The 27,240-nt window shown below is 35.5% G+C and overlaps 2 protein-coding genes across 5 annotated transcripts; one reads left to right on the top strand and one right to left on the bottom strand.

Moving 5' to 3' along the window:
- Positions 1 to 1,855: 1,855 nt before the first annotated feature.
- LOC136029432 (zinc finger protein 501-like) lies at positions 1,856 to 21,844 on the bottom strand. Of its 4 annotated transcripts, none has more exons than XM_065707818.1 (4): positions 21,722 to 21,844; positions 11,320 to 11,499; positions 7,544 to 7,714; positions 1,856 to 2,833 (listed from the first exon to the last, which is right to left on the bottom strand). In XM_065707818.1, the coding sequence occupies exons 2-4, from the start codon at positions 11,387 to 11,389 to the stop codon at positions 2,112 to 2,114; spliced, it is 963 nt and encodes a 320-aa protein (XP_065563890.1). In that variant the 5' UTR covers positions 11,390 to 11,499; positions 21,722 to 21,844; the 3' UTR covers positions 1,856 to 2,111. The 4 variants fall into 4 exon arrangements, with proteins under 4 accessions (XP_065563890.1, XP_065563889.1, XP_065563888.1 ...); XM_065707817.1 differs by having other exon boundaries at positions 21,640 to 21,784; XM_065707816.1 differs by lacking the exon at positions 21,722 to 21,844 and adding an exon at positions 20,285 to 20,630.
- On the top strand, positions 12,152 to 13,147 carry LOC136029720 (uncharacterized). The gene has a single exon (XM_065708225.1). The coding sequence runs from the start codon at positions 12,152 to 12,154 to the stop codon at positions 13,145 to 13,147; it is 996 nt and encodes a 331-aa protein (XP_065564297.1).
- Positions 21,845 to 27,240: the final 5,396 nt, after the last annotated feature.

The following is a 27,240-nucleotide window of genomic DNA, read 5'->3' as shown; positions in this document are numbered from 1 at the left end:
ACTATTCATGCAATTGATGGTATTGTTACGGCAGTGGAAGAAATCATGCAGAAAAAAAAATCTTTATGTTATGCACATTTTTTTTTTATATAAAAGACGCATTTAACGCCGAATGGCACCCTGGAATATTGAAAAAGTTATCGTGCCCTGACGGGCTTTTAAATTGAATTTATAGTTGCCTTTCAGATAGAATTATTACGTAAAGGTGAATATTTGTGCATTTTAGAGCGATCATGTCCTCAAGGTGGAATATTATCCCCTTTGTTATGGTTGTTTAATATAAATGATCTCCTAGAACTAAATATCCCTAATGTAAAAATTCAGGGATACGCTGATGATGTTTGTGCGATTATCACATTAAGTAAAATAGCAACTTTAGAATCCTTGGCATAAAGGGTATTTTCGTATTTCTAAACTTGGTCAGTAGATAGCTTGTATTTGATAAGTCTAATACAGAAGCAATTTTATTCTTAAGGAAGCATCAGCTTCCGACTGTAAAGCTAATGTATGATGGAATTGAGATACCTGTTAAAATAAGGTTAAATATTTAGGTGTTATTCTTGGCAGAAAATTATTATGGACTGACCATATTAGAAATAAAACTAACTCTGCAAAACAATAGTCTGTTCATCTTTTAACGGTTGCCAAGAGTACTTTGAACCTGAATCCACATGCATTGAGGAGACTATATAAATCAGTCATCAAAAGCTATATTTTATATGCGTGTTCTTTATTGCTTACTTCGTCAGCAATGAGATGCTGCGAATGCCATCACATCTACCCGCAAAGATGATCTACGACTTCGACCCTATCAAAGTTGGTTGTAAGCGACCTCGCGGCCGACCGAAGAAACGTCGGTCTGACAGCCTGTCCGAGTTCTTGACGATGGCAAACATCAGACAGGGCGAAGAGCAAATACTCGCTATGGACCGAAGTGGATGGAGGAGGCAGACGTCACTCTCTACGCCGAGCAGTGCCCGGCAGGAGACTTGATACACTGAGAAAAAAAAAAACATTCAGCGAATGCTAAGGTCGGCGCAAAGACCTTCTGTGATCATTATTTTTAGATCTTTTAACACAGCTCAAACGCATGTGGTAATCGCTCTCGCAAGAGTGCTTCCAATATATTTCAGAGCAATGGAATTAAGTATGTTAAGATACGGAAAAAATCGTCGGCCTCAAAATTGGCCTAGGGTTTTGAGTCCTACTTTGAATGGAATTAGTTATTCAGCACATCATAGCCATTTTACTGACCAAATTATCGCAAATTATTTGGGTCCTTCTTTTAAAGGTTTTAGTGCATCTCAGCCCTTTCATATAGACCGTAAGTCTTTAAATGAATATTAGTATGCAAAACGGTTTGATGTCTTTAAAAATTCTGTTAGCACGTGGCCAGCTAACTTTTTTGAAAATAAAGATGACCTTATTTCTGCATCATAAATCCACCCAAATAGCAGATTAACACAGCTTATTACAAGGTATAGCAGATTGCTTCATTTTTAAAATAGGATTGGGAAGCTGACTCTCCATTGTGCTTGTGCGATCTAATGGAAACATGTAGTCATCTTTTATCTGATTGCCCTATTTATTGTGGAGCAGCTATAATAGACTAATGGAGTTCGAATTAAGTGAAAATAAAATAAGTGTGCCGTTTACTTTATCGCTGATAATTAGAAACAACAAAGTTCGGACTATTGTGAAAAGATTTTTATCCCGCACTAACAGACTTGACTCTTAGTTAGTGTTTATGCTTTGTTTCCGGTAGTGTGTATTCTTTTTTCGTTTTTTTATATAGTGTGTATGTGTTTTTTTGTCAAATACCTGTTTTTGGTTTAATCACGAAATAAAGTATCTATCTATCTTTACGGGTCACGTTTTATTTAGTAAATGCATGGGTTATTTGATAAGAACAAAATCACTTGTCTAAGAACAATACATTATGCATAAATGCCTGCATTATACATAAATTACACATAAATAATCCAACAGTTTAAAACCGGGAATTAATTGCATGGAATAACTTTAACCCTTCATCAAGTCTTCTTCTGTCTTTGAAAATCCCAATTGTGTCAGAAGTTTTAGCTCTATGTATACAAACTAGCTGGCTTCTTCTACGGTCCCTTAACTGTATGAACCCTCCGGTGCTTTTTCAAATAGCTTGATACAGCAAAGCATTTCTTACATACATCACATTCAAACGGTTTTTCACCCGTGTGCAGTATTTGGTGCTTATTCAAACTGGGTGATTGAGAAAAACATTTCTTACATATTTCACAAACAAATGGTTTCTCACCCGTATGCACTCTTTGGTGCACAATCAAACAGTTTAATTGAGAAAAACACTTGTCACAAACATCACATTTAAAAGGTTTTTCTCCTTTATGCCCTTTTTGATGCATTTTCAAATGGCTTGATTGAGAAAAGAATTTTTTACATACATTACATTTATATGGTTTTTCTCCTATATGTATTCTTTCATGCCTTTTCAAATTTCCTGATTCATAGAAGCCTTTCTTACATACACCACATTTAAACGGTTTTTCACCTGTGTGTAATCTTTTATGCTTATTGAGATTGCCTGATCGAGAAAAGGTTTTTTCGCATACATCACATTTATATCGTTTTCCTCCTGTATGCACTCTTTGATATGTTCTAGGACACAACATCTCAATACCAACATCAGTTGTTGATTCCTCATAAGCATTCTCTGTCAGATTTTTCACCGAAACGATCATGTTTGGCCCACTGAGTTCCGGTTTACGGTGTGCCCTCTGAGTTCTGGTGACCCTTTGATTTACACCATTAAAACTGCACACAGTAGAATTCATCATATCTAAGGTAAATATCCTTTTATTAATATTAAATAAAGTTAAAAGATTCGATAAATAAGCATTATAGAAACTACAAAGAAAAGATGAGCATTTAACAACTATTACCTGTTGGGATTTGCCTACCACTTGTGGATTAAACAAAAAGGATAGAATGAAACTTCATGTTAATTGTTTTGCGAGAGCAACACTTTTTTTTCCTAGCACCCCGATTTCAGCTTATTCTTAGAAAGTGGTAAGGGTCTAATCTCTGCGATTTTTACGGAAAGTGTGGACCTTAGGCCGGATTGATGAATATGACTTTGCATTTTGGAAAGCTTCGTACACCTCTCGCCTGGGGCCAAAATGGATGGTTTTTGCTTGTCCTTGAGCCAGAGCCTATAGTGTGTGAAGTGATTTGGAGTTTTATAGCCTATGTCAGAGAGAACTATCTGAAGTTATGCAGTCAAGCTTTCGTTTCATCAAACTATATTTCTGCTTTCGAGTGGAAAGCTCTGTTCTAGCAGGCAAGCAGGCAGGCACCAGTTTCAAATTGAAGATGGACTAAAATCTACAGCCAATATATCTTCTTTGAGTGATAAATAGACGGCAGTCGATAGCTCTTGATGAGCTGATCAAAGTATATGTCATCCATTTTTCGGCAGAAAAGTTTCTTCATGAGATATACCAGTTTGAAAGTCTAAAGGGGTTGACAACTTCAGTAGTAAGGTGCACAGTGAAATCAAAAATAGACCGATGCCAATTGTGAGACATACAGGGGAGTTTTAAGAACAGTCGGCTGTTAGCTCATAACTGTCTTCGGCAATGAGGGGTTCGCAACTTTTGCTACTTAGTGTACCTATTATTTGTTTCCGGTGTATTTGATGGCAAGAACAATTTGGTTCCAGCGGTAAGACATGTAGGGGACTTCTAAGTAATAATTGGCTGTTAGGCTTTACCTCGATATTAAGTGTGCAGTACAAACCGAGGGTGGCCTAACGGACTGGTTTACCATTCAGTCGGGTGTAAGGCAGGGCTGCATTCTATCGCCACTGTTATTTGCCCTAGTCATAGATTTTGTGCTTCATGGATGTAGCTTCAGTGGGGGTCTACAATTAAACCCACTAAGAACCCTCCATGATGGTGTTTTTGCGGACGATATTGCACTCTTCACTCACGAATTAGAAGATATACAACACAATATAAATGAACTTGAGCGTGTGGCAAATGCTGTTGGACTCTCCATAAACGCTAACAAGACTAAATCAATGTCAAATGCAGTCATTCCTGACTTAGCTGAGGGACTTTTGGTCAACAATGAGGAAATTGAAGTAGTGAGAGAGTTCAAATATCTAGGCAGCATTCTTACGCAAGATGCCAATCCTGAAAGAGAAATTTTGTGCCGAATAGCATTGGCTGGCTCTGCCTTCAATTGTCTCAGAAATGTTTGGAGAAATAGTAAATATTCCCAGAAGCTAAAACTCAGAATTTATAATAGCAATGTCCTCTCCGTCCTTACATATGGTTGTGAAACTTGGAGTATCACTGCGCAACTAGGAAAACGACTATGGGCATTCGATAATAACTGCCTAAGATATATTTTGAATATACATTGGACTGAGAGAATAAGAAATGATGAGATTTATACCATAACAAATCATACCCCCATCCTTGATACCATTAGAAAGCGACGATGGATGTATTGGGGGCACATGGTGCGAATGGGTGATGGAAGGCTACCTCATAACATATGGTGTTGGATACCCCCCGGCCTCCGCAAGTCAGGGAGACCCAAAATGACAGTTGGCAGGATGTTAGAGAAGGAGGCGAAGCTGGCGAGGTCCTCGATGGAGGAGCTTTGGTCGAAGGCTCAGGACAGGTCGTCGTGGCGAACCACTGTTGCTGCCTTATGCGCCCTCAGGCGTGGGAGGACCTAAGTCTAAGTAAGTAAGTCTAAGTCTAAGACCAATTAGAATGGGAATAACAAGAAAATATCTTTATCAATTTTAAAACTTGAAAGTCGCATGGAATTTAAAAAAATCATCATAAGCTTTCCAGCTTTTTCAGTTTTGATCTACAAATATACTTGTCTATTGAATTTTTTTCCACGTTACTAATTTTCGTAAATAATTTCTAAGACCATGGCTAAGCATGACAAGAATAGACAAAAAACTCGAGAAGTACAATAGCAACGAGTCCAGTTTCAGGAATATGCATTTCATTTACAGATTTTAACATTATAAGAATTGCTAATTAATTTTTGGAAATAAAAAAATATAAGAGAACAGATTTATTCTTACTCGAGACTAGCTCTTCAAGTTCAAATTCTTTTAATTTTCATACTAATTTCACTGCATAACAAATTAACACTATAATACATGATAAAATGGAAAATAAAATATTTACGGAAAATTCCGACAAGGTGACTTATTCTTGAAAACTGGGAACCTTAAACAAGAACAAAAACGAAATGGAAAGGAAAGGCAAAAACACAAAATAACCAGCGCTTCTACCTTTTGCTTACTTACAAAGGCTTGTAGAACATTCAACGTTTCGCAAAGAACTTTCGATCTTACAATTCAGTCAATGATACTCCTTAGTTTCTGAGATTCTCTCGAAGAATTGAATTTATTATTCACTCGGAGATTTCTAATTATTGAAACCGCTTAAATTCACAGTGGCAAAAGTACCTTTGCGTAAAAATTTCACATTTTATATAATAAAACAGGTGTTGGTCACGGCGTTCTTTCTGTGCTTAACCAGAATTCTTTGCCATATATATCTATGTAAGTATCTCTGTGATTGTTTTAATGTTCTAATGGCATGGGTCTATTCCTAGGCTGAAGTAATACCTGTAAGCATTTTTTCACTGTTTTAATAGCATCACAGTGCGGCCATTCAAGCAAACAATTGGCTGAACCTTAGAATATGAGATCTTCAGAATAAAATCAACATCAAATGACAATTTTTTCTCCGAAGAAAGTAATTTAAAAAAAAAGTATTTTAAAACTTCGGATTACTATTAGTCGCTGGTTGCTCTTTACTAAACTGCATGAATCGCTGCAACAATGACCCTTTTATTCCTATTGTGCCGCTCAAAAACGAATTTTTAAAGAGATACACTAAGTTTTAAATAGCAATGGAAAAAAATGCCAAAGATTTGTATTTTTAAAGAGATACACTAATTTTGAAAGAGATAAACTCAGTTTTAAAGAGATGCACTAAGTTTTAAAGAGATACACTAAGTTTCAAATAGCAATAGAAAAAAATGCCGAAGATTTTTGTTTTAGAGATACACAAATTTTTAAAGAGATACACTAAGTTTCAAATAGCAATGGGAAAAAATGCCAAAGATTTATTTCGGCTATTGAAGAATGTCTTTTGTTTATTTAATAGCTAGAAAGATAGATAGATATATACTTATTGCAATAAAAGCCACTTAGGGGCCATGGCAAAAAACAACAAATAATACAAAATAATACCACATGATACTAACTCACATAACAGGGTATATAATAATAACTATGAAAAAGCATAACAAATGCAACAAGAAAATAAAAACAAAAAGGCACATAATACCATAAAATTCACATAATTACACAAAAGGTCACACACATGATGAATAAATTTTAAATGTTTTAAAGCTACACGGATCATTGCTACAAAAAAGAAAAAAAGAAAATCCTTCAACCGCACCATATAAAATAACTTTCAACATTTTTTTCTTGTCCTGCCAATCGTCCACCCTCCAAAAATCTCTCTCTGTGCTGCATGGCTACACGCGCTTACCTCCCCACATTCTTAATGTCCATTTTACACTTACTTTTTTAAAATTCCGACCATCCAATCTTTCCCATTTACCCCACATAAGTTTTTTTTTGTTTTAGGCTTTGCTTTGAATCAGAAATTTGATATTTCACAATCCAAATAAAAGTGGTATTGCCTTTCAATTAGACTATTTTTGACTATTTTGAGGCAATAGATACTCCCATGTGAACCCTTTACATTTCTCACGGTAAGGTCAAGGTTCTTAGTGGATATTTCTCCTAATTTTTTTTTTTTAGTTTTATATTTGATTACAAATATACTAAAGATTGTTTTACTGCTACTTTCTTTGACTGTCTTTCCGAAGCTAAAGCACATCCGCTACTAAGTGGCCTTAAAACTTCCTAACCACCCTCCTTCACTGCTTTAAAACTGAATAGAAAATGATATGAATAACAATGATTAACTGTGTATGTTTGATTTGTAAACATGGAAATTAAAACAGAGTGAAACAAATAATAAAACATATAGATGATTAAATTACGTCCATGATACTCAGGGATTAAACTAAATTAATGACTAATTAGCAAATTAAACATTAAACAAAGATGGACAAATCAAACAAAACCAACTGACAAATTAACCCTCCCTTTTTAGCTGATTGATTTTGACCACAGTAGTACTAAATCTTAATCGTCTTGTTACATGAAACAATTATTTTTTTATTGTTTTTATTTATCAGTAACTAATTGTCATTTGACTAAAGTGGAAGTTTCTTGTAAAGTGTACCCGAAGTTCTGACTATACCGTAAAAGCAGCTTTGCAAAGTGCAGCACATTGGAGAAAGATATGAGAAAAGTTCCATTTTAAGATTAGTCTAGTTTTAGTATAGTCTTACTTGTCCTAATATTCCCCAATAAAATATTATCGAATACTTTTCATTCTACAAAAACTAAATGCTTATGATGTACCTTCATTGTCCAAAAAGGGCGAGCGTAAATCATCGGTTTCAGGCTCAAGTTTACATGGGACTGAAAAACAGCCAGAAGTACTCAAAGGCACATCTTCACGTTTAGGAGATAAAAGAGAGCTAGGGAAGTCAAAAAGCTCCTCATTGTCACTTGGTAAAGTCTCTTCAATTTCTAAAACAAAGTATATATTATATGGGACATAAAACACATTCGAAAGAAAATCTCACTAAATAAGCCAAAGTGCTTCCTTTTTATAATACATTAGCCACGAAACAAATGACAGATAAGGAAAGAAATGAAAGAATAGAGGATTAAGCGTTTTATGATTTGGCAAATAACAAGGGTAAATCCTGAAAATTCTTGCCATATATATATATATATATATATATATATATATATATATATATATATATATATATATATATATATATATATCCAGTCTACGAGACAAAATATTACACTAAAAGGGAAAACCAAAAATACGAAAAAAAAGGAGACGGGATCAAAAAGAGCGTCCGAGAGAGGGAAAAATCCAATTTAGTAAAATAAACAAAAAAAGGACATTTATCTGGTAATTAGGGCTAAGGGCCCAAACAATGAGCAATATTTTTCTCATAGATAGCACTAATCAGTAAATGCATTTATCTGGTATTGTATGCAAGGATAAGAGCTTTGCTAAAGCTATTCCATCAACTGAATCAAATTCTTACTCAAAATCAATAAAACTGAGGATTAAAGGCGTTTCATGACTCAGGAAGTTCTCAATTATTAATCTAAGAGTGAACATTTAGTCGATGCGTCCTTTATCCTTTCTAAAACCCCATTATTCTTCTCTTAAAACTTTATCAACATCCCTTCTATGTCTGAAGTATTATCATACTATGTAACTTAAATCCTAATACAATGGTTGTTTTTTAATGTTGTAATATTTCAAATTGCAATTATTATTTCCTATAAATCATAGAAGTTATTATGGCCTCAGAAAAAAACAATAGCTAACAATCGGGGACTAACATCGAATAGGCAGAACGGTTATGGAAGGAATAGCTACTGAAGTGCAGGACGGCACAAGCAATACTGCTTAAGCTAGCTTAGAACCAACCAGCAAGATATCCGTGGGACTCCAAGTTGAATGGAGGCTTTATGCGATTTTGGGCCCAACATAGTTTTCCAGACTTAGTGATACTAATTTATCAACAAGAGTCAAAATCCCGTAGAGATAATCTCAAGCCAATTAGTTCTACAAACTGAGGACTAAAGGCGTTTGATGGTTCAGACAGTGCTCATTATTAATCTAAGAGTAAACATTTGGTAGATGCGTCCTCTGCCATTTCTAAAGCCACATTGTTCTTCTCTTAAAACTTTCTCACCATCATTTCTAAGTCTAAAATATCATCAAACTAAGCAAATTGAATCCTAATAGAATAACTGTTTTTCATAGTTATGATATTCCAAGCTGCAATTTTAATTTTTTATAAATTATTGAAATTATTATGGCCTCAGGAAAAGCAATGGTTAACGAATGGGGACTGATATGTACAGGATGGTTATGGCTGGAATGGTTAAGGAAGTGCAGGAGAGGACTAACACATCTTCCCAAGTCTATAGAAAGTGCTTAGAACAAAACAGCAAGAATTTCGTGGGACCCCCAGTTGAATGGAGGCTTTATGAAATTTGGAGCCCAATGTGGTTTTCCAGACTTCGTGATACCCTTTTATCAACAAGAGTCAGAATCCTGCACAGGCAATCTCAAGCCTATTACCTCCGAGTCATTATCTGTTCATGAAAATGTAACCAGTTCAAAAAAGTAAACCAGTCCTTGGAATAGAAGTGAATGCGTTAAGGGTAAGAAAGGGGAAGTTGTCTACAATCTACTGAATTATTACTTGAAAAAAAAAAATCTCGAATTAGATTTTTTGCATCCTCTCTTCCTCCCATGCTCAAGATCTAGACTGAAATATACAAAACCTGCAATACCTGGACATCCCTTAACAAAATCTGGATAATTGGGAAATTTGACAAAATACAGAAGATTTAGATGAAACTGCGTGAATCATGTTCTTTTTGCCAAAGAATTAACACAGACTAAAACGTCACAAGACAACAAACCAATAGCTTGTAGGTTAGCTTACAAAATGGTGCTTACCAGTGACCAAAAAAAAGAAGAAGATTGCTTGGACCATCCCCTTTATCACCAGAGACAAAATCCTGCAAAGGCAATCTCAAGCCTATTACCTCTGAGTCATTACATGTTCATGCCTACTAATATTATGCTATTATGGGGAAGCAACCCATAATAGATAACTTATCAAGGAGGGATTTTTTTCAGCCCAAAGAAGCCTAAGAAAAGACCCAAACCCAAAAAATTATCCTTTCATCAGAATCCAGTGTAGAATAGTATATTGGATAAAAAAATTGTTGAAATCAAATACTAAAGTAATAAGCTACTACCTAGGGTAAAAGAACTAACCAAAATTTGGTGGCCGTCCTTTTTTTTCTTTTGACATTATTCACGCTTTCCTTGTGCGTTTGTTCCCGAATGTATTGGAATAATCCGTTTTTCAGTTTTAGACAATAAAACTATTCAGTTTAATCTATCTTCTTTCATCTTTCATTCATTCCTTTAAAGAGTCCATAGTGACAAAAAGAATTTGGAAAACATATGCATATAGCAGGAGAGAAAATAGACACCCCACCTCCCGTTTGAAAAACATTGAAATGCCATAGCTGATAATTGAAATATTTTCCTCCATATACTAAAGGAATGACTGACAGATTATCAACCATTAAAAGGTCAACTTTCGCGTTATAGCCCCCCCCCTTAATAAAAATTCTTCGTTATTCCAAGGCTCTAAATTGACAGCACATATGGCAAGCCCATTTTTTAATGGCACACAAACATACGAACCAGACAGTAGCTGGTCAGACTGTCATCAGATTCAATAGAATCTAAGCTTAAATCTGAGGACATGTATTGCTTAAAATCAATATAGAACCCAATTTATGAATTTACCATGTTGTGAAGATATTATTGACAATAAAGATAAAAACAATTCCTTTAAAGTAAAACATAGCATATGTTCGGTAAGCTATCTAATAAATAATTACGCTTAGTTACACTGAACAAATACTAAGTATTTATAAAACAGAAAAAATTAAACCAGTTCTTGGAATGGGAGTGAATATGTTAAGGTTGAGAAAGGGGATTTAACTATAATCTATTCAATTATTAATTTTACATCCCCTCTTCCTCCATGCTCAATATCTAGACTGAAATATGCAAAACCAGCAATACCTGGACAGCCCTTAATAAACTCTGGATAATTGGGAAATTTAACAAATACAGATGATTTAGATAAAACTGTATGAATCATGTCTTTTTTGCCAAAGAAATAACCCACACTAAAACGTCAAAAGAAAACAAACCAATAGCTTGTAGGTTAGCTTCCAAAATAGTGCTTGGCAATGATCAAAAAAAGAAGAAAATTACTAGGAGCATTAACTTTATCACAAGCATAGTATCTCGTCACAAATTTCCATTTCTTACATTGTCTAATCGTGAAAAAAACAATCACAGGGAACAACAAACATCACGTAATGTCTTGAAAAAAGATCGTAGGCAATTTTGTTTTAAACCAAAGCTTATTACAAGAGACAGAATCTAGACCCTCAGATAAAATTTTTGACTTGCCCACAAAAATCAATTCTTTGGTGATAGTTTTAAAATATATTTGTTTTTACTTTGCTACCAAAAATTGAATAGTTGGATAACTTACCTTGTTTAACAACAGAAGTCTCAGGATTGGTGATAGGTTCAGCCATATTTGGAGTTTGAGGCAAGTCCATAATTTCACCTCTGAAGTTAATCAATGCCACTTATAAAACATACAATGCTGTCAAAAAAAACTTGGGTATGGTCCTCCAGTTCCACATAGCAGAGTCGAGGTTAAATGTCCCTAGAAATAGGAACAATGGAGCAAGCTACAATGAATCCTTCCAAGCATTGTAATATCAACTTAATCTTAACACAGCAGAAAACATAGGTTCAGTTCCTTCAGCAGCCAACATCATCATAAAGTGCCTTTGATTATGTATGAGGAATCCACAAATTATATTTACAAACAGCATAGAAAAAGAGTTAAATGGGCAGGATTACCGCTCAAAAAGCACTAAAAACATCAATAAGAACAATTGTTAGCTTAAAAATTTGATTGATTACAAAAATGATGCTTTTATAATGAGAATTAAGTCTCAACTAAAGCCTAGGAATATGTTGTGTAGCTGGTTCAACTGCATCATGAACAAAAACGCTGAGAAACGCAATATTTTTTCTCCTTCTGGTTTTAGGAGAGAAGGCCATGAAGATCCCAATAAATATATTTTTATTTTAATTCTATATACATTCTATATTAAAATTACAGAATATAGGCTTTCATTAACTTGGAAAATGCAGCATTATGGACTAACTCGCTTGTTTATGCTTATATTGCTTGTGCTTATACATTGCTTGCTTGTGCTTATATTTACAACATTGCTTGCTTGTGCTTATATTTTGTATTTGTTCTAGGTGCTTGGGTTTATAATAAACTATAAATAGTCAAATGCTACATGGTGTCAGACGTCATGGAGATCACCCACCCATCAATAAACTGGAATGCAGACAACCTCGACTCAGAATGGACCGCATTCGAAAACCACGCAAAGCTTATGTGCCAAGGCCCCCTTGCTGACAAGTCTGAGAAAGTAGCATGTGCCTACCTCTTAATCTGGGTTGGTGCACAAGGCAGAGAAATCTTCAGCACTTTTGAGCTTGCGGATGAAGAGAAGGACAAAATCGAGATCTACTTCAAGAAGTTTAGAGACTATGCTGCCCCTAAAAAGAATCAAGTGTTCTCCCGCTATGTTTTTCAGAAAAGAGACCAGAACAACACAGAAAGTACAGACAAATACATAACAGAGCTCAAGATTCTAGTTAAACCATGCGGATACTTAAGTGAAAGTGAGATGGTAAGAGACAAAATAGTTAGTGGAGTCAGAAATCCTAAACTACGTGAAAAACTATTAGCCGTCGGTGACAGCCTTACTCTGGCCCAAGCTGTCACAATATGTCGAGCTCACGAGTCAACCCAAGCACTACTAAAGACATTCGAACAAAAGGAAATAAAACAAGAAGTGGATGCTGTTGCAAAGAGTCGCTCCAGCTTCTCACTTAAAAAGACAGAGTGCTACTTTTGTGGCGGAAATTACTCACCCCAGCATGTGTGTCCTGCAAAAAGGAAAACATGTGCCAAGTGTAAAAAACAAAACCATTTTGCAAAAGTCTGCAAAAGTAAGGCAGTGAATATCGTTGGAAATGAGGCCACAAACACTCCAGCATTCACCAGTGACCTGTACAACCAGGAAGAAACAGAGGTGTTCCTGTATGCCATCAACAAGGACTCCAGCAAGGATGAAATCTTTGCTGAGATTTCTGTTTGTGGGCAGATCCACATTGATTTCAAGATCGATACGGGTGCTCAGGTCAACATCCTACCTTCACAGTACCTGGACAAGCTGTCGCCAAAGCCAAAGCTGCTGAAAGCCACGCAGCGCCTCACCAGCTAATGTGGATCGTCAATACCCTGTGTAGGAGTCTGCAACATTCCTTGTCACTACAAAAATGGGCCTACACAGCAACTCACCTTTTATGTGGTTGAGTCAAACACCACACCTATAATTGGGTTTAAAGCAAGCAAAGACATGAACCTGATCAAGCTTGTTCTGAACATTGAAAAATCACCAGTCAGCGAATATAGTGATGTTTTCAAGGGTATAGGCAAACTCGAAACAGAGTGTGAAATATACTTAAAAGACAATGCAACACCCACAGTACATCCAGCTAGGAAAATACCGCTAGCCTTAAAGCAGAAGCTCAAGACCGAGTTGGAACGCCTAGAAAGTCTCGATATCATCAAAAAGGTCAGTGAGCCAACAGACTGGGTTAATGCCATGGTCATGGTGGAGAAAAAAGATGGTGGTGTGAGACTATGCATCGATCCTGTTGACCTGAACAAGGCGATAAAACGCCCCTACTATCCGGTCCCATCTTTCGACGATGCCGTCGCTGAACTGGATGGAGCGGCAGTATTCAGCAGGCTTGATGCCCGCTCAGGCTACTGGATACTCCCACTTTCCACGCGATCCTCCTACTATACAACCTTCAGCACTATCTACAGCCGATACAGATGGAAGAGATACCCCTTCGGCCTAGTGTCTGCGCAAGACGAGTTCCAGAGAAAAATGGAAGAGGCGTTTGAAGGATTGGAAGGTATCAGAATGCTTGTAGATGATATTCTGGTATATGGAAAGAACCGCGAGGAGCACGACCAGAGACTATCCGCCGTTCTTAGAAGAGCCAGAAAAAAAGGAATCCGCTTCAACAGTGAAAAATGCGAATTTTCCAAAGACAAAGTCAAGTACTTTGGACATATCATTAGCAGAGACGGGATAAAACCAGACCCAGAAAAGATTAGGGCTATACAAGACATGCCAAGCCCACAGTCTAAAGAAGAGCTACAGACACTATTAGGAATGCTCAACTTCCTATCGAAATACATACCCGACCTATCCTCGAAAAATAAGCCACTGAGAGATCTTACTAAAGCCACCGATTTCAGATGGGAAACCGATCACGAAGCAAGTATGAAAGAGATCAAGAGCTGCATTTCAGAAAATCTAGCTTTCTTCGACCATAAATGCAAAGTAGTCGAACTCAAGGTTGACGCTTCAAAGCATGGACTTGACGCTGAGCTCTCCTCAAATGGGAAGATCGTAGGATTTGCATCTAGGGCCCTTAGCACTACTGAACAGAACTATTCTCAACTAGAGAAGGAACTGTATGCGATCGTGTTTGGGTGCAAACACTTCCATCACTACATCTACGGAAGAAAAACCATCGTGACAACAGATCATCGCCCATTAGAGACCATCTAATCAAGACCACTCCATACGGCACCAGCACGACTACAGCGAATGATGATTCAGATCCAGCCATACGACATCGAAGTACACTATAGCCCGGGGTCAGATATCCCAGTCCCAGATGCACTCTCTCGACTACACCTGCCAGACGTTGATACCAAAATGCAGAATGACATCGAAGTTTTTGTGCATACAGTGATGAAATCCTTGCCAGTGAGCGACTCCAAACTAGACGAAATACGCCGCGAGACAGAAAAAGACACTCAACTCAAGGCAGTCAAAGAACTCAAACTCAAAGGATGGCCCGGTACACGCCAGTCGTGCCAAACAGATGCCGTTCGATTCTGGAATATCAAAGACGAACTAGCAATCCACGATGGGTTAGTTTTGAAAGGTCAACGAATCATTGTACCCCATCCTCTCAGAACCAACATAATTCATCAGCTACACTCAGCACACCTTGGGATCAACAAAACCAAACAGCGCGCCCGGATGATTGTGTACTGGCCAGGGATGAACGCTGACATTGAGTCCTTCGTCCAAAAATGTGAAACATGTGCTAAATTTGCAGCAAATAATCAAAAGGAACCGTTGATTAGCAACCAGCCACCCTCACTCCCATGGCAACACATTGGCATTGACCTTTTTGACTGGAACAAGACCTGCTATCTCATCACTGCCGACTATTATAGCAGATACTTTGAAATAGACAAATTGTCAAGTCAGATATCAACCGCAATCATCGACAAACTGAAAGCCAACTTCGCACGTTTCGGAATCCCTCAGCTGATAACTTCAGACAACAGCTCACAACTTTTCTCACAAGAGTTCCGAGATTTTGCGCAAGAGTGGGGAATTAGTCTGAAAACCTCCAGCCCCATCTATCCGAGATCAAACGGTCTGGTGGAGAAATCAGTACAAACCTGCAAACGGATACTAACCAAAGCGAAAGAAAGTGGAAACGACCCACATATTGCACTTCTAGAATATAGAAACAGCCCAGTTGACGGCCATGCCTCACCTGCTCAACTCCTCATGAGCCGCCAGCTACGGTCAGTCCTACCATCAACATACAACCAGCTAAAACCAAGAGTCACCCCCCTTCAGACCTTCCTACAACACAGATCGAAGGAACAGAAAAGACAGAAACGCTATCACGATAAGACTGCGAAACCACTACGTGAACCTCAACTGGAAGACCAAGTTTTTATCCAGAAAAAAACAAACGGCCCCTGGACCAAAGCGAAAATCATATCATGCCATGAGAACCCCAGATCATACGTAGTGGAGACAGAAGACGGTTCCAGGCTGCGACGAAATAGAGTCCATATCTCCCGCCATTCCTTTCCCGTAGCCAAGGAAGAGGTCAGAATCCAGCCCACCACACAGGACAAAAGCAATGATATATCCCAGCCCATCTTAACCGAATCACCCCAGCCAATCCGCACAGACATCGAAACCTCGCCAAGAAATGTTCTGTTACCAAGAGAAGAAGGTGAACCTTCTGACCCACCCCTTGTCACACCAACCATCGTTCCTACGCCTGAAAATGCCGCTCCCGACTGCCCAGCCACAGGGACTAAATCCCCTACCACTACATCAAAGGTGATGCCGCACACTCGCAGCGGCAGAGTGGTTAGGCCACCTAAAAGGCCGGATTTGTAGGCAGACCGCCTTTCATGAAAAGAAGGGAGATGCAGCATTATGGACTAACCCGCTTGTTTATGCTTATATTGCTTGTGCTTATACATTGCTTGCTTGTGCTTATATTTATAACATTGCTTGCTTGTGCTTATATTTTGTATTTGTTCTAGGTGCTTGGGTTTATAATAAACTATAAATAGTCAAATGCTACAGAAAAGCAAGACTATTTAAAAACCAAACTATGACCCAGGATGATTTTTGCAGTTTATCTGCAACCTTAGTCTTAATTCAAAAGCTTTCAAAAGTACTTCAATGATAGGCTTGTTGATGATATGAATGTTTAATTTTTTTTTTATAGAATTCAATACATAACTGGGCAGCGAATTTATTGCTCACAACAAATCAAACTATGAAGACAAGCTAATAAAAATAACATACTCAATAGATTCTCTTAGCTTGAAAATCAACCTAAAAAATGAAATAATCAGCCTCTGCTAATCAAATAATTTAAGTTGTCATTGGCTGAGAAACATACTCACGTGTTAAGTACAATTAAAGAAATATAACAAAATCGTCTAGAGCCCTTTGCCTGAGGGATTGGGGGGGGGGGGGGAGGTGTCAACCTTGTAGACATGATTTCCAGTCCTTTCAACTATGCTGAACAAGATGGCTATCTCAAAAATTTTGACTGGATGTGTTTTGGGAAATGATGGGTGTGGGAGAGGTTTAGTTGCCCTCCAGTCACTTTTGACTATTAAAAAGGGCACTAGGACCTTCAATTTCTAATCAAATAAGCCCTTTTCGGAATTTCTACAACAACTCCTTCCATACAGAGTGCCCTGGTCTAAAAAAAATTCTACATTGTGCCAACATTGTTTTTTACTTGGATAGCACTATTGTGCTGCGTATGTTTGTGCTGCTATAAGAAGACATAGACGGGAATCAACTCCCTTTTCAATACCTTCTCTTCTTGTTCAATTTTCCATTGTTTTCTAAAGTTAGTTTAGAGCCAAACAAAGAAAGAAAGGAGCTCTGCTCTTTATTGATTTTATTATCATCTTATAACCAAATAAAATTGATACAAATTATATTTTTAGTAATGTTATAAAACACATCAAAGTTGAGAGCTTGACAAAATTGACTTTAATGGATCTATGGATATTTTTAATAACGTTACAAAACATCAAAGTTGAGAGCTGGACAAAACTTTTTTTTTGAACTGGTCAAGGAACCAAAAGCTTAGCCATCTTAGATTGCTGAGCCTGTGGACATGCTTATTCTTAATTAATAATTTACAGAATATGTAGCAGCCCAGCTATCCCAATCCTCGGACCATATGTGCATACACTCTTCTACTTGATGGGGGGGGGGCATACCAAGTGGTTAAAAAGTAAAGGTAGCCTGGTCCTTCCCAAGTTAGGATGTTTATCTTCAAGTAATAATGAAGAAAAGTTACTATTTAGCAAAAATGTTGCTTGGTTAAATTCAAAAACATTACAGAATACATAAACATATAATGTACATGCATCAAACAAAAATTAATTAAGTAGTGGACACAGCTTTTACTAAGGCTGTCAGCAATGACTTGCAGCAGAAGACAGTAGTGTACTGTAAACAAGCTTTCATGTGGGTACTGGTGAGTTTAATAAGATTGGCTTTTTTTGCCTGCTTAACTGTTAATATAAAAGTCCATATCACCCTTCCATATCCATAAATTCCTGCACCTATCATAGGAGGTTAAATCTTGCAGTTGAACTACACACTATTCCAACAGCCCCATGCATCATTTCATTCAGTTGCATGTGATTTGAAAATAATATCTTAGCAAATCAAAAGGCAAAGTCTTTAAATTGTCTTTGTTGAAACCTTATACAGGAAAATTACAACCCTCCACATTGAACAACAACAAAAAACACTTTTTTGCATGGGCAGCAGCAATATGTCCTCATATTTTTCTTCATCTCTATTAGGCATTAGAACATTATAGAGGATTGTCTAAGGACTCGTAAAAACTAATTCTTGTATCTTAAGAGTTTCTTATAGGACATATATGACATGATAGGGCCATCATAAAGTATCACATAGTACACCAAAAGCGAAGTTTGGGTGACATTTTTGGAATGGAAAGGCTGGGTTGGACACGTGAAACTCATAGAAAGCTAATAATAGGGTCAATTATGACTTAATTTTTATATCTAATTGCTCTTTACAAATTTAACTTAATAAGGCTCTCATAAAGTGCCACATGGCACCCAAAGTACACTTAGTTTGTTTGTTTTTTTTTTCATTTTTTTAAAAATAATAAAAAAAAGGGTGTTCTCCAATGAAGAAACTTGCCCAACAAATTTCCCCACACAACTGCAGAAACTTATAGCAGCAATATTTTTATTTTAAAGCAGTCAAAAAAAAGTGTGTGAAATATTAACTTACTCATTGAGCATTGTTTGAACAAGAATATTCAAAAAATATGAACCATTATTGGCAGCATTACAGTAAAAACTTCATATTAATTAAAACTTGCCAGAAATACCAAATGGATAGGAAAAATTGACACTTAGAGTTTGGAAATTATCTTCCCTTTGCATCTTTGTTAAAAAACGAAATCTAGGAAAATTACACAAAAGTTATTTTTGTGTAAATTAGGGTATAAGGGGTATATATTTCAAGAAGGGGGGGGGCAGAGACTATTTCTATATGTCTGAAATTCCCTTCACCAAGCAAAGCTTGGTCTCCTAGTGCTGCATGTTAAAACTGATAATAATAGATAAAGAGAATGGGTTGGCACTGCTTATATTTGAGTCTAAAATTTCTAAACTATGAGAAAAATATAAAGGGTTTGTTCAGATTCATTTTATACTACTTGCAGCAGACATTTTGAAGAGCATGCTGATGCAGAGATAAGTGTCACACAAGTAGCAATGACATTACATGGTATGTGACTAATAACAGAAATAAGCCTCAGTACATTTGTCAATTCTTTGTTTTGGTGCTGATTAAAAGAAATATTTAGAAAAGCACAAAAGCTAGAAGTCAGCATGGTATTGTATATACAGGCAGTTCTGCATTTATGGCACATAAGTATGACATCACTAGTCGCACACAGTCCAAACTAGTGGTGCTGATTTGTTTTGTGGTACAATGGGAAATGCAAAATACAAGGAACAAGATGTTATCAGCACTTATAAGGCATTTCAGTTACAAATAAGAGAATTTGGAGTTTTGATTTGAATATTGGGGGTTAAAAGATTAGAACAGTTTAGTGATTCCTGTAGCTGATCCACCCTCCCCTCTCCCCTAACTTGTATGGCTAACCTACAACCAATTTGACATATCTAGCTACAGTACAAATATTTATATAAAAAGCATAAAGTCCTGTTTTCTTTTTGATAATTTCTTTTTCGTGTTTTTCAATTAATTAAATTTGTTGTTTTTTGGTGATTTCATTTCTGTCCTAATTGCAGATGTAGAGAGTGTATTCATATCTATTTTTGAAAGTTTAAAAAGAAGAAAATCTTACCTAGAACTGATAGATTTTGGGAACTATGAGACCTTTAGCAATCAAGGAAAAAAAACTGACCTGAGCAAACATGGCTAAACAGAAAGTAAAGTACATTTTCACAATTTTTTCATGAACTAGGCTCACCTATTTACTTGACAGCAAGGTATCAAAGCCACTATATTTGTTTACATACTGGAACATACTAGGAAGAGTAATAGACCCCTGTCTTTGCACTTTTTATATATATTAAAAATGAGGATTGATTAATTCAAAAAAGAGGCTTTCTGCTCAAAGTAAAGAAAAAAGTTGAAACTTAAAACAAGCAACATTTCAAAGTTAGTTAACAATTGTTCCTTCAAATTATTGGGGCAGGGGGCAACTGCCCCCTCAATGATGCCACTGGCTGCCAGTAGTACAAAACTACTGTTAGTAAACAACTACAACTAGTAGTAGGGTAAAATCACTCTTTTCAAGAAAGACCACTTTTGGTAAAATTCTACTTTAGCTTGGCTACTTGTAAAATTCTACTTTAGCTACTTTTGGCTGTCTTAGAAAGCTGTTAGGTTAGGAAAATGAAACTTCCAGGAATGGGTCTACAGGTTAAAGCATGTCCTGGGAAGTTATTTTGAGGTACCTACCTCCACTCCTCTCCCTAGATGGTCCTGAAATTTGTTTACATTACCCATCTATACCAATTGAAATTTTGACAAAACAACATTTTACCTTAATTTTCAGTAATCAGTTTCATTTTCTCTGGCTTTAGTTCAGAAAATGCAATTCCTGTTATTTGAGTAGAATTCTAAGCCAAATCAATGTTGCTTTTTCATAATTTAGGAAATGTACTTGCATATCTTTAAAACCTTATAAATTGGGCTTGATCAAAGTTGTGAAGCTGAGAACAATTTTGTTGCACAACATTTAAGCAGACAATTTATTTTGCAAGGTTTCACTTTTACAACAAACATATTTTTAAAGGTCATCAAAGGTCAGGATCCTCTAGAGGGAGAAGTGGAGGTGTGCACTTCAAAATACCTTCACAGGACATATTTTAGTCTGTAGACCCATCCCTGAAAATTTCATTTTCCTAGCCTAATCTGGGAAGCAACTATGGTAAAATTCTAGTTGAATGACTTCTTGCTATCTCAGAAAGGGGTTAGGTTAGGAAAATGAAACTTTCAGGGATGGGTCCACAGGCTAAAGTATATCCTGGGAAGGTATTTTAAAGTACCCACCTCCACTCCTTCTCCCCCTAGAGGGTCCTGACCTTTGATGACCTTCAAAAATATGTGTTATAAAAGTGAAACCTTGCAAAATAGTTCTTCTGCTTGAATGAAGTACAACAAAATTATTGTCAGCTTCACAACTTTGCTCAATCCTAATTTATAAGGTTTTAAAGATATGCAAATACATTTCCTAAATTTTGAAAAAAAAAACATTGATATGGCTCAGAATTCTACTCAAATAACAGGAATTGCATTTTCAGAACTAAAGGCAGAGAAAAAGCGACTGGTAACTTTAAATTAAGGTAAAATGTTGTTTTGTCAAAATTTCAATAGGCATAGACCTGTCATGTTGACAAATTTTAGGGGTCTCTAGAGAGCCCTTAGTACTACCAATAGAAATAGCAATTTCTGTCTGTCAGTCTCTCTGTTTGTCAGTTGGTCCTGGTTTTGCTAGTTCAGGCACTTCTGGATAAGCTAGGATGATGAAGGTTGGCAGGTGTATCAGGGACCAGACCAGATTGAAATAGAAATAGTTGCGGTAATCTTCTAGTCCATTGACTTCTTGCTATCTTGGAAAGTTGTTGGGCTAGAGAATTGAAACTTTCAGGGATGTGTCTACAGGCTAAAGTATCTCCCGGGAAGCTATTTTGAGATCCCTAACTATACCCCTTCCCCCCTCCTCTATATAACGCAGTTTTTTGTGCATTACAGCTTATATTTTGGCCAAATTTGATCCTATATTACTATTAAAAGTATAAATTCTTGCTTACCTTAGAAAAATTCAACTTTTCACTGTTTTTTAAGCTACTATATTCCATAATTAGTTCACCGGCATTGAAAAACAATTATTACCTTTTATGGTATAGTTCAAAATGGAATATAGGCATTTAAACGCATCCCCTGTTTGAAACCTCTTATCTTTAAATGGCTTTTGACAGGGGTAATACAGATTAATGCCAAGTTTACACGCATAGGATTTTGGAAAAATCCTTTAAGGATTTGGTCATAATGGCCAAATACTTAAGCCGTTTCCTTAAAGGACGAAAGGATTTTTATCTTGAAATTATTTCAAGATCTGAGCAAAATCCTTATAAGTAATAAGCTAAAGCTTTAATGTTTTGTCTAATGCATACGCTTTTTTAAGAAGAAATAGTTTTAAATCACCTTTGGGTAGGTTAGTTGTAATCTTCAGTAACTCTAAAAAGGTAAGTTTTGTTGGGTGCTTCACTTTTTTCTGCCTGGGCATTGTTTTAGAGTTTGGACATATTCCTTTACGAGCCATGGGGAAAAATTTCAGTGTAGGGACTTCTTTGTGCCTAGGAAATTAGCTAGTTGAGTTTGCTGAATCCAATTATCAGAAACAAATTTAGTTTCTATAATGCATATAATGCTTATATTTAGTTTCGTAAATGCAATATTGAATTTTATTCCAAGGCTAGGCTACTATGTATACCCTTTTCTTATTTTCAGGGCTTAAAGATTATATTAATGATAGAATTGTACTTAGGCCTATCTTAGGTTAATCCTGACCAAATATTTTTTCTTAATTTTGAGTTTCTGTTCATGTTCACATTTGCTTTGATTCTCAAAATGCAATTTCTACAGATCAATGTATATGGAGAACATACACACACACACACATATATATTCATATATAAATATATATATATATATATATATATATATATTATATATATATATATATATATATATATATATATATATATATATATATATATATATATATATATATATATATATATATATATATATATATATATATATATATATTCTCAAGAGGTTCTATGCTCAACCTTTATCCATTTTCATATTAAACCATAAACCTATATGAAAATTTAAGAGTGTTTTGTCTAATCATTCAGAAGTCTAGTTTAAGAACAAATGCTGTATAATATTGGTTAATAGCCTAGCTTTATTTTACATTTCAATCTGGCATAAAATTGACTGAAGTTATGGCACAACAAGGAAAGAGGCTCATTGCTCTTACCTAGTAAGAGATTCAGTGTGTTTCAAACAAATAAAATTGCATTCATTATCCTGCTTTGACTTATTATAAATATCCTGTTTTTGCATCAGATTCAGAGTATTTATTTCACAGCTACCAGTGTTATTTTAAATCCCGACCAGATCTGGTGACATTAGGGGGGATATGGGAGGGGGAAACCTAAAATCTTGGAAAACACTTAGAGTGGAGGGATTGGGATGTAACTTGGTGGGAAAAATAAGCACAAGTCCTAGATACATGATTGAAATAATCAGAACGGATCCTCTCTCTTTGGGGTGGCTGGGGGGGGGGTAATTCTGAAAAATTAAAAAATGAGGTATTTTTAACTTACAAATGGGCAATTGGATCTCAATGAAATATGATATTTAGAAGGATATGGTGTCTTAGAGCTCTTATTTTAAATCCCAACCAGATTTGGTGACATTGGGGGGGGAGTTGGGAGAGGGAAACCTAAAACTTGGAAAAAACTTCGAGTGGAGGGATCAGGATGAAACTTGGTGAGAATATGAAGCACGGGTCCTAGATACGTGATTGACATACTGGAACGCATCCGCTCATTTTGGGGAAGTTGGGGGGGGGGGGGTAATTCTGAAAGATTAGAAAAAATGATTAGAATCCCCTATAGTTTGTTGCAAAATTATCAGAAGAGCTGTTCCATAATCTTATCAAGTATGTTTTTTGATGTTCCCTTGTTACCAAATTATTTGTCATATCATAACAAAATTAATTTGTTTTTCATTTTGTTTGTTATGTTTCAATAAGAAAAATTTAGCTTGAAATTATTTCAAGTTCTGAGCAAAATCCTTACAAGTAATAAGCTAAAGCCTTAAAGTTTTTTCTAATGCATACGCTTTTTTAAGAAGAAATAGTTTTAAATCGCCTTCGGATAGGTTGGTTGTAATCCTCAGTAACTCTAAAAAGGTTAGCTTAGTTGGGTGCTTCACTTTTTTTCTGCTAGGGCATTGTTTTAGAGTTTGGACATATTCCTTTACGAGCCCTGGGGTAAAATTTCAGTGTAAGGACTTCTTTGTGCCTAGGAAAGTAGCTAGTTAAGTTTGCTGAATCCAATTATCAGAAACAAATTTAGTTTCTAAAATGCAATCTTGAATTTTATTCCCAAACTAGGCTACTATGTATACCCTTTTCTTATTTTCAGGGCTTGAAGATTGCATTAATGATAGAACTGTACTTAGGTCTATCTTAGGTTAATTTTGACCATTCAAGAAGTTTAGGAACTTCTTTGTACCTTTGAACATAGCCTAATTGAGTTTTGTGAATCCAATTATCAGAAATAAATCCTGTTTCTAAAATGTAATCTTGAATATTTTTCCCCCTACTGTTTATATCTTTTCTTATCAGGCTACTGTTTATATCCTTTTCTTATTCCCAGGGCTTGAAGGTTGCATTAATGAGATTTATTATTCCTATATCAAACTAAAAAAAGAAAAACATCATGCAAGATTTATATTACCATATCAAACAGGCTTGGCATCTAAACCACACTATATTTTCAGTTGGAGAAAATTCTACTTTAGCTGCTTTTGATTATCTTGGAAAGAGGTTAGATTAGGAAAATGAAACTTTCAGGGATATGTCTACAGGCTAAAGTATGTCCCAGAAAGGTATTGCAAAGTACCTATCTCCACTCCATCTCCCTATAGAGGGTCCTAAAATTTGCCTACATGACATGTCTATATCTTTTGAAACTTTGAAAAAACAACATATTACCATAATTTTCAGTTTTTTTTTCTCTGGCCTTAGTTCTTAAATTACAATTCCTGTTATTGATTAGAACTTTAAGTTGTAACACTGGGTTTTTCTAACTTGAGAAACAATATTTTATGCCACCTTCTATAAGATAAATATATAGCTGATATTCTTTAATCTCAGTTAATTTTGTTTTGATTAATTTCATTAATGTCACTTGCTTTCTGTTAAAGATATATCTATTTTTTTAATCAAGCTTCTTCTTTTGTAAAAATTGGGAAGGAATGCCTTGCCCTTTAATTCATAGATTTGGTCAAAACTCTCTGAAGTATCTTATATCAAAATACATTAAAGTTTTGCATTTGCTTTGCTAAAAAATTGTCTTAAACAGTACCAAGTTTAGAGAGTTATGGTAACATTCTTTTTTCTCATCAGTATATTTTGTTTTTAAAGTTCCATCTATTTTAAAGCATTTAGAGAGATTTTAAGCCAACCATAAGCATATTGCTATCACAAATGAGCTGGTAGAAAAGAAATAGAACATAGAACATATAATTCTTCTTTTTTTATTATTTCAAGACTAGAATATCACAAAGCTAAGCATTAATATTGCTGGTTGTATCTTGAGTAAATACAATCCCTGATGGAGTTTTGTTGATACCTGTCTTAAAATTAATTTGTCTAAATAAAATATATATTGTTTATAGGAGAGTAGAGAAAATGGCAGCAAGGCATCCTGGCAACTATGACTTTATTTTTTTTAATATTTTCTTTTTTCAAGTAATTGTTGTTTTCTGGTCATATTTGTGTTCATTGCTAAGTGGTTGGCAATTTGGGTTGAGAATCTATTGTCTAAGGAGCACAGGTTTAATTACTGGCATTGCCAGTTTATTTGGTTTAGGAAAGGGGTCAGTGATGTGACTCTCTAAGCTAAGCAAGAATTGGCCAAAATTTAAATGAGTACCTAGAGCAATCTGGGGACAGTAAGCAGGAAGGACATGCAAAAGCATAGGATGCCTGGGCCCTAGGTTCCAATTGCACTTCCTTTTCAGTCCTTCCTTTTCCCTGAATTGTTGATGTATAGATAAGAGTGGGGGTCATGAATGATGGCTGGTGAATGTAATGGGGGTGAATATTTTGCAAGGTTTAAAAATGTAGGACAATTGTTCAGGTTGGCAACAGAGCAGAGAAGTAAAATTTTGTGATTTGTTTTTCTTTGTGACTGTTATAATTATGTGATGTCAAGTATTTTAAAGTTAATCTTCATTGTTTTGTTTTAATTGCCATGACCCTAGGGCTTTAGTGTAATAAAACCTACTTATGTCTATCCATTTTCTTTCAACAGACAGTATTTCTATGTGTCCTAGCTTCAACAAATTTATATGAAATTTTGAGACCAGGGATTACAAAGTAGGTCAAAAACTCATAAATAGAACTCTGGTATGACTAATTAATTTGTAAGAAATGCATATCAATTTAAAGATTAAAAAACAATCTTGTAGAAAACAGACAAGACAAATGAATAAATAAAAGTATCCCTTTACAAACATTTAATGAAGTGTCACAAACATAGGTTACCTTTAAGATTGAAATGAACAAAGCTTCAATTATGAATTTGTTTTCTTTAAACAGACTGAAGGGGCAAACCTCCAAGCTTTGACAATTCAATCTCAATTTTGGGCTCTTTTCTTTTCAATAGGAACTTTCTTTGTTTTTTTTTTCTATCCAACTAATAACAGTAGAAACACAATCAGGTACAAGTGACCATCCACTTAGTCTATGTACCCAGGGGAAAAATCATGCAGCTCTATACTATAAATTGGTAAATTTTTTGTTGTTCATATTTTTTACTTACAAATAAAGTGAACATTCCACTTGATGCTTTTTTATGTTCTTTATGAATATAATAATTGCTTCTATTGCAAATTTAAGCAGTTTTTAGCTTTTGAAAATGACCAAATATTTTAGTTTTTGGGCATAAAAAGAATTAACACATTGGTCTCAAACTTTAAAACATTGGGTTCAAACTTACTGTTTCATCATAAATCCATTTTTTAAAATGTCATATAATCCAAAAGCACTGATTATCCACAATTAAGTTGATAAATAAATTTTACAATATTATACTGTTTTCTTCTTTCTTGGTGTTGAATTTTCAACTAAAGTATGCATATTTGCTTGTTTTTGACAAAATAATTTACTATGTTTTGTCAGTTCCAAAATTATTTAGGTTAGGTTAAAAAGTATTTAAATTTGAATTTACAATAGAAGCAATTATTATATTTGGAAAGAGCATAAAAAGGTGTTGGTGGCGTGTTCACTTTAGTTGTATGTGAAAAATATGAAGAAGAAAAAATTACCCCCAACCTGTCTAATGTGCAAATATATTGCCCAAATTACATATTTCCAGGGTACTGTGCCACCTGTTACTTTTTTCCCAGTTCTTGTTTTTTCACAGTTGCTTCAATTGACAGGAACTAGGGTCAAGGGATTGATTGGAAGAATCAATGGAAAATATGTAATTTCAGCAATATATTTCTATATTAGGAAGGTTGAGTGTAAAGTAAAGTAGGGCTACATGTAGAATGTATTAGCTATAATTATTAAGTAAATTATAAAGAATCCTTTTTTACAATAA

This window comes from Artemia franciscana, chromosome 7 (assembly GCF_032884065.1).
Source record: "Artemia franciscana chromosome 7, ASM3288406v1, whole genome shotgun sequence".
Classification (NCBI taxonomy): Eukaryota; Metazoa; Arthropoda; class Branchiopoda; order Anostraca; family Artemiidae; genus Artemia; species Artemia franciscana.
This window is presented reverse-complemented; position numbering and strand designations above follow the sequence as displayed.

Coding starts and splice junctions, on each gene's coding strand:
- LOC136029432 (XM_065707818.1), bottom strand. CDS start 11,389: ATGGACTTGCCTCAAACTCCAAATATGGCTGAACCTATCACCAATCCT. Junction 7,715..11,319: donor GACTTCTGTTGTTAAACAAG/GTAAGTTATCCA, acceptor ACTTTGTTTTAG/AAATTGAAGAGACTTTACCA. Junction 2,834..7,543: donor GCCCTTTTTGGACAATGAAG/GTACATCATAAG, acceptor TATTTACCTTAG/ATATGATGAATTCTACTGTG.
- LOC136029720 (XM_065708225.1), top strand. CDS start 12,152: ATGGTGTCAGACGTCATGGAGATCACCCACCCATCAATAAACTGGAAT.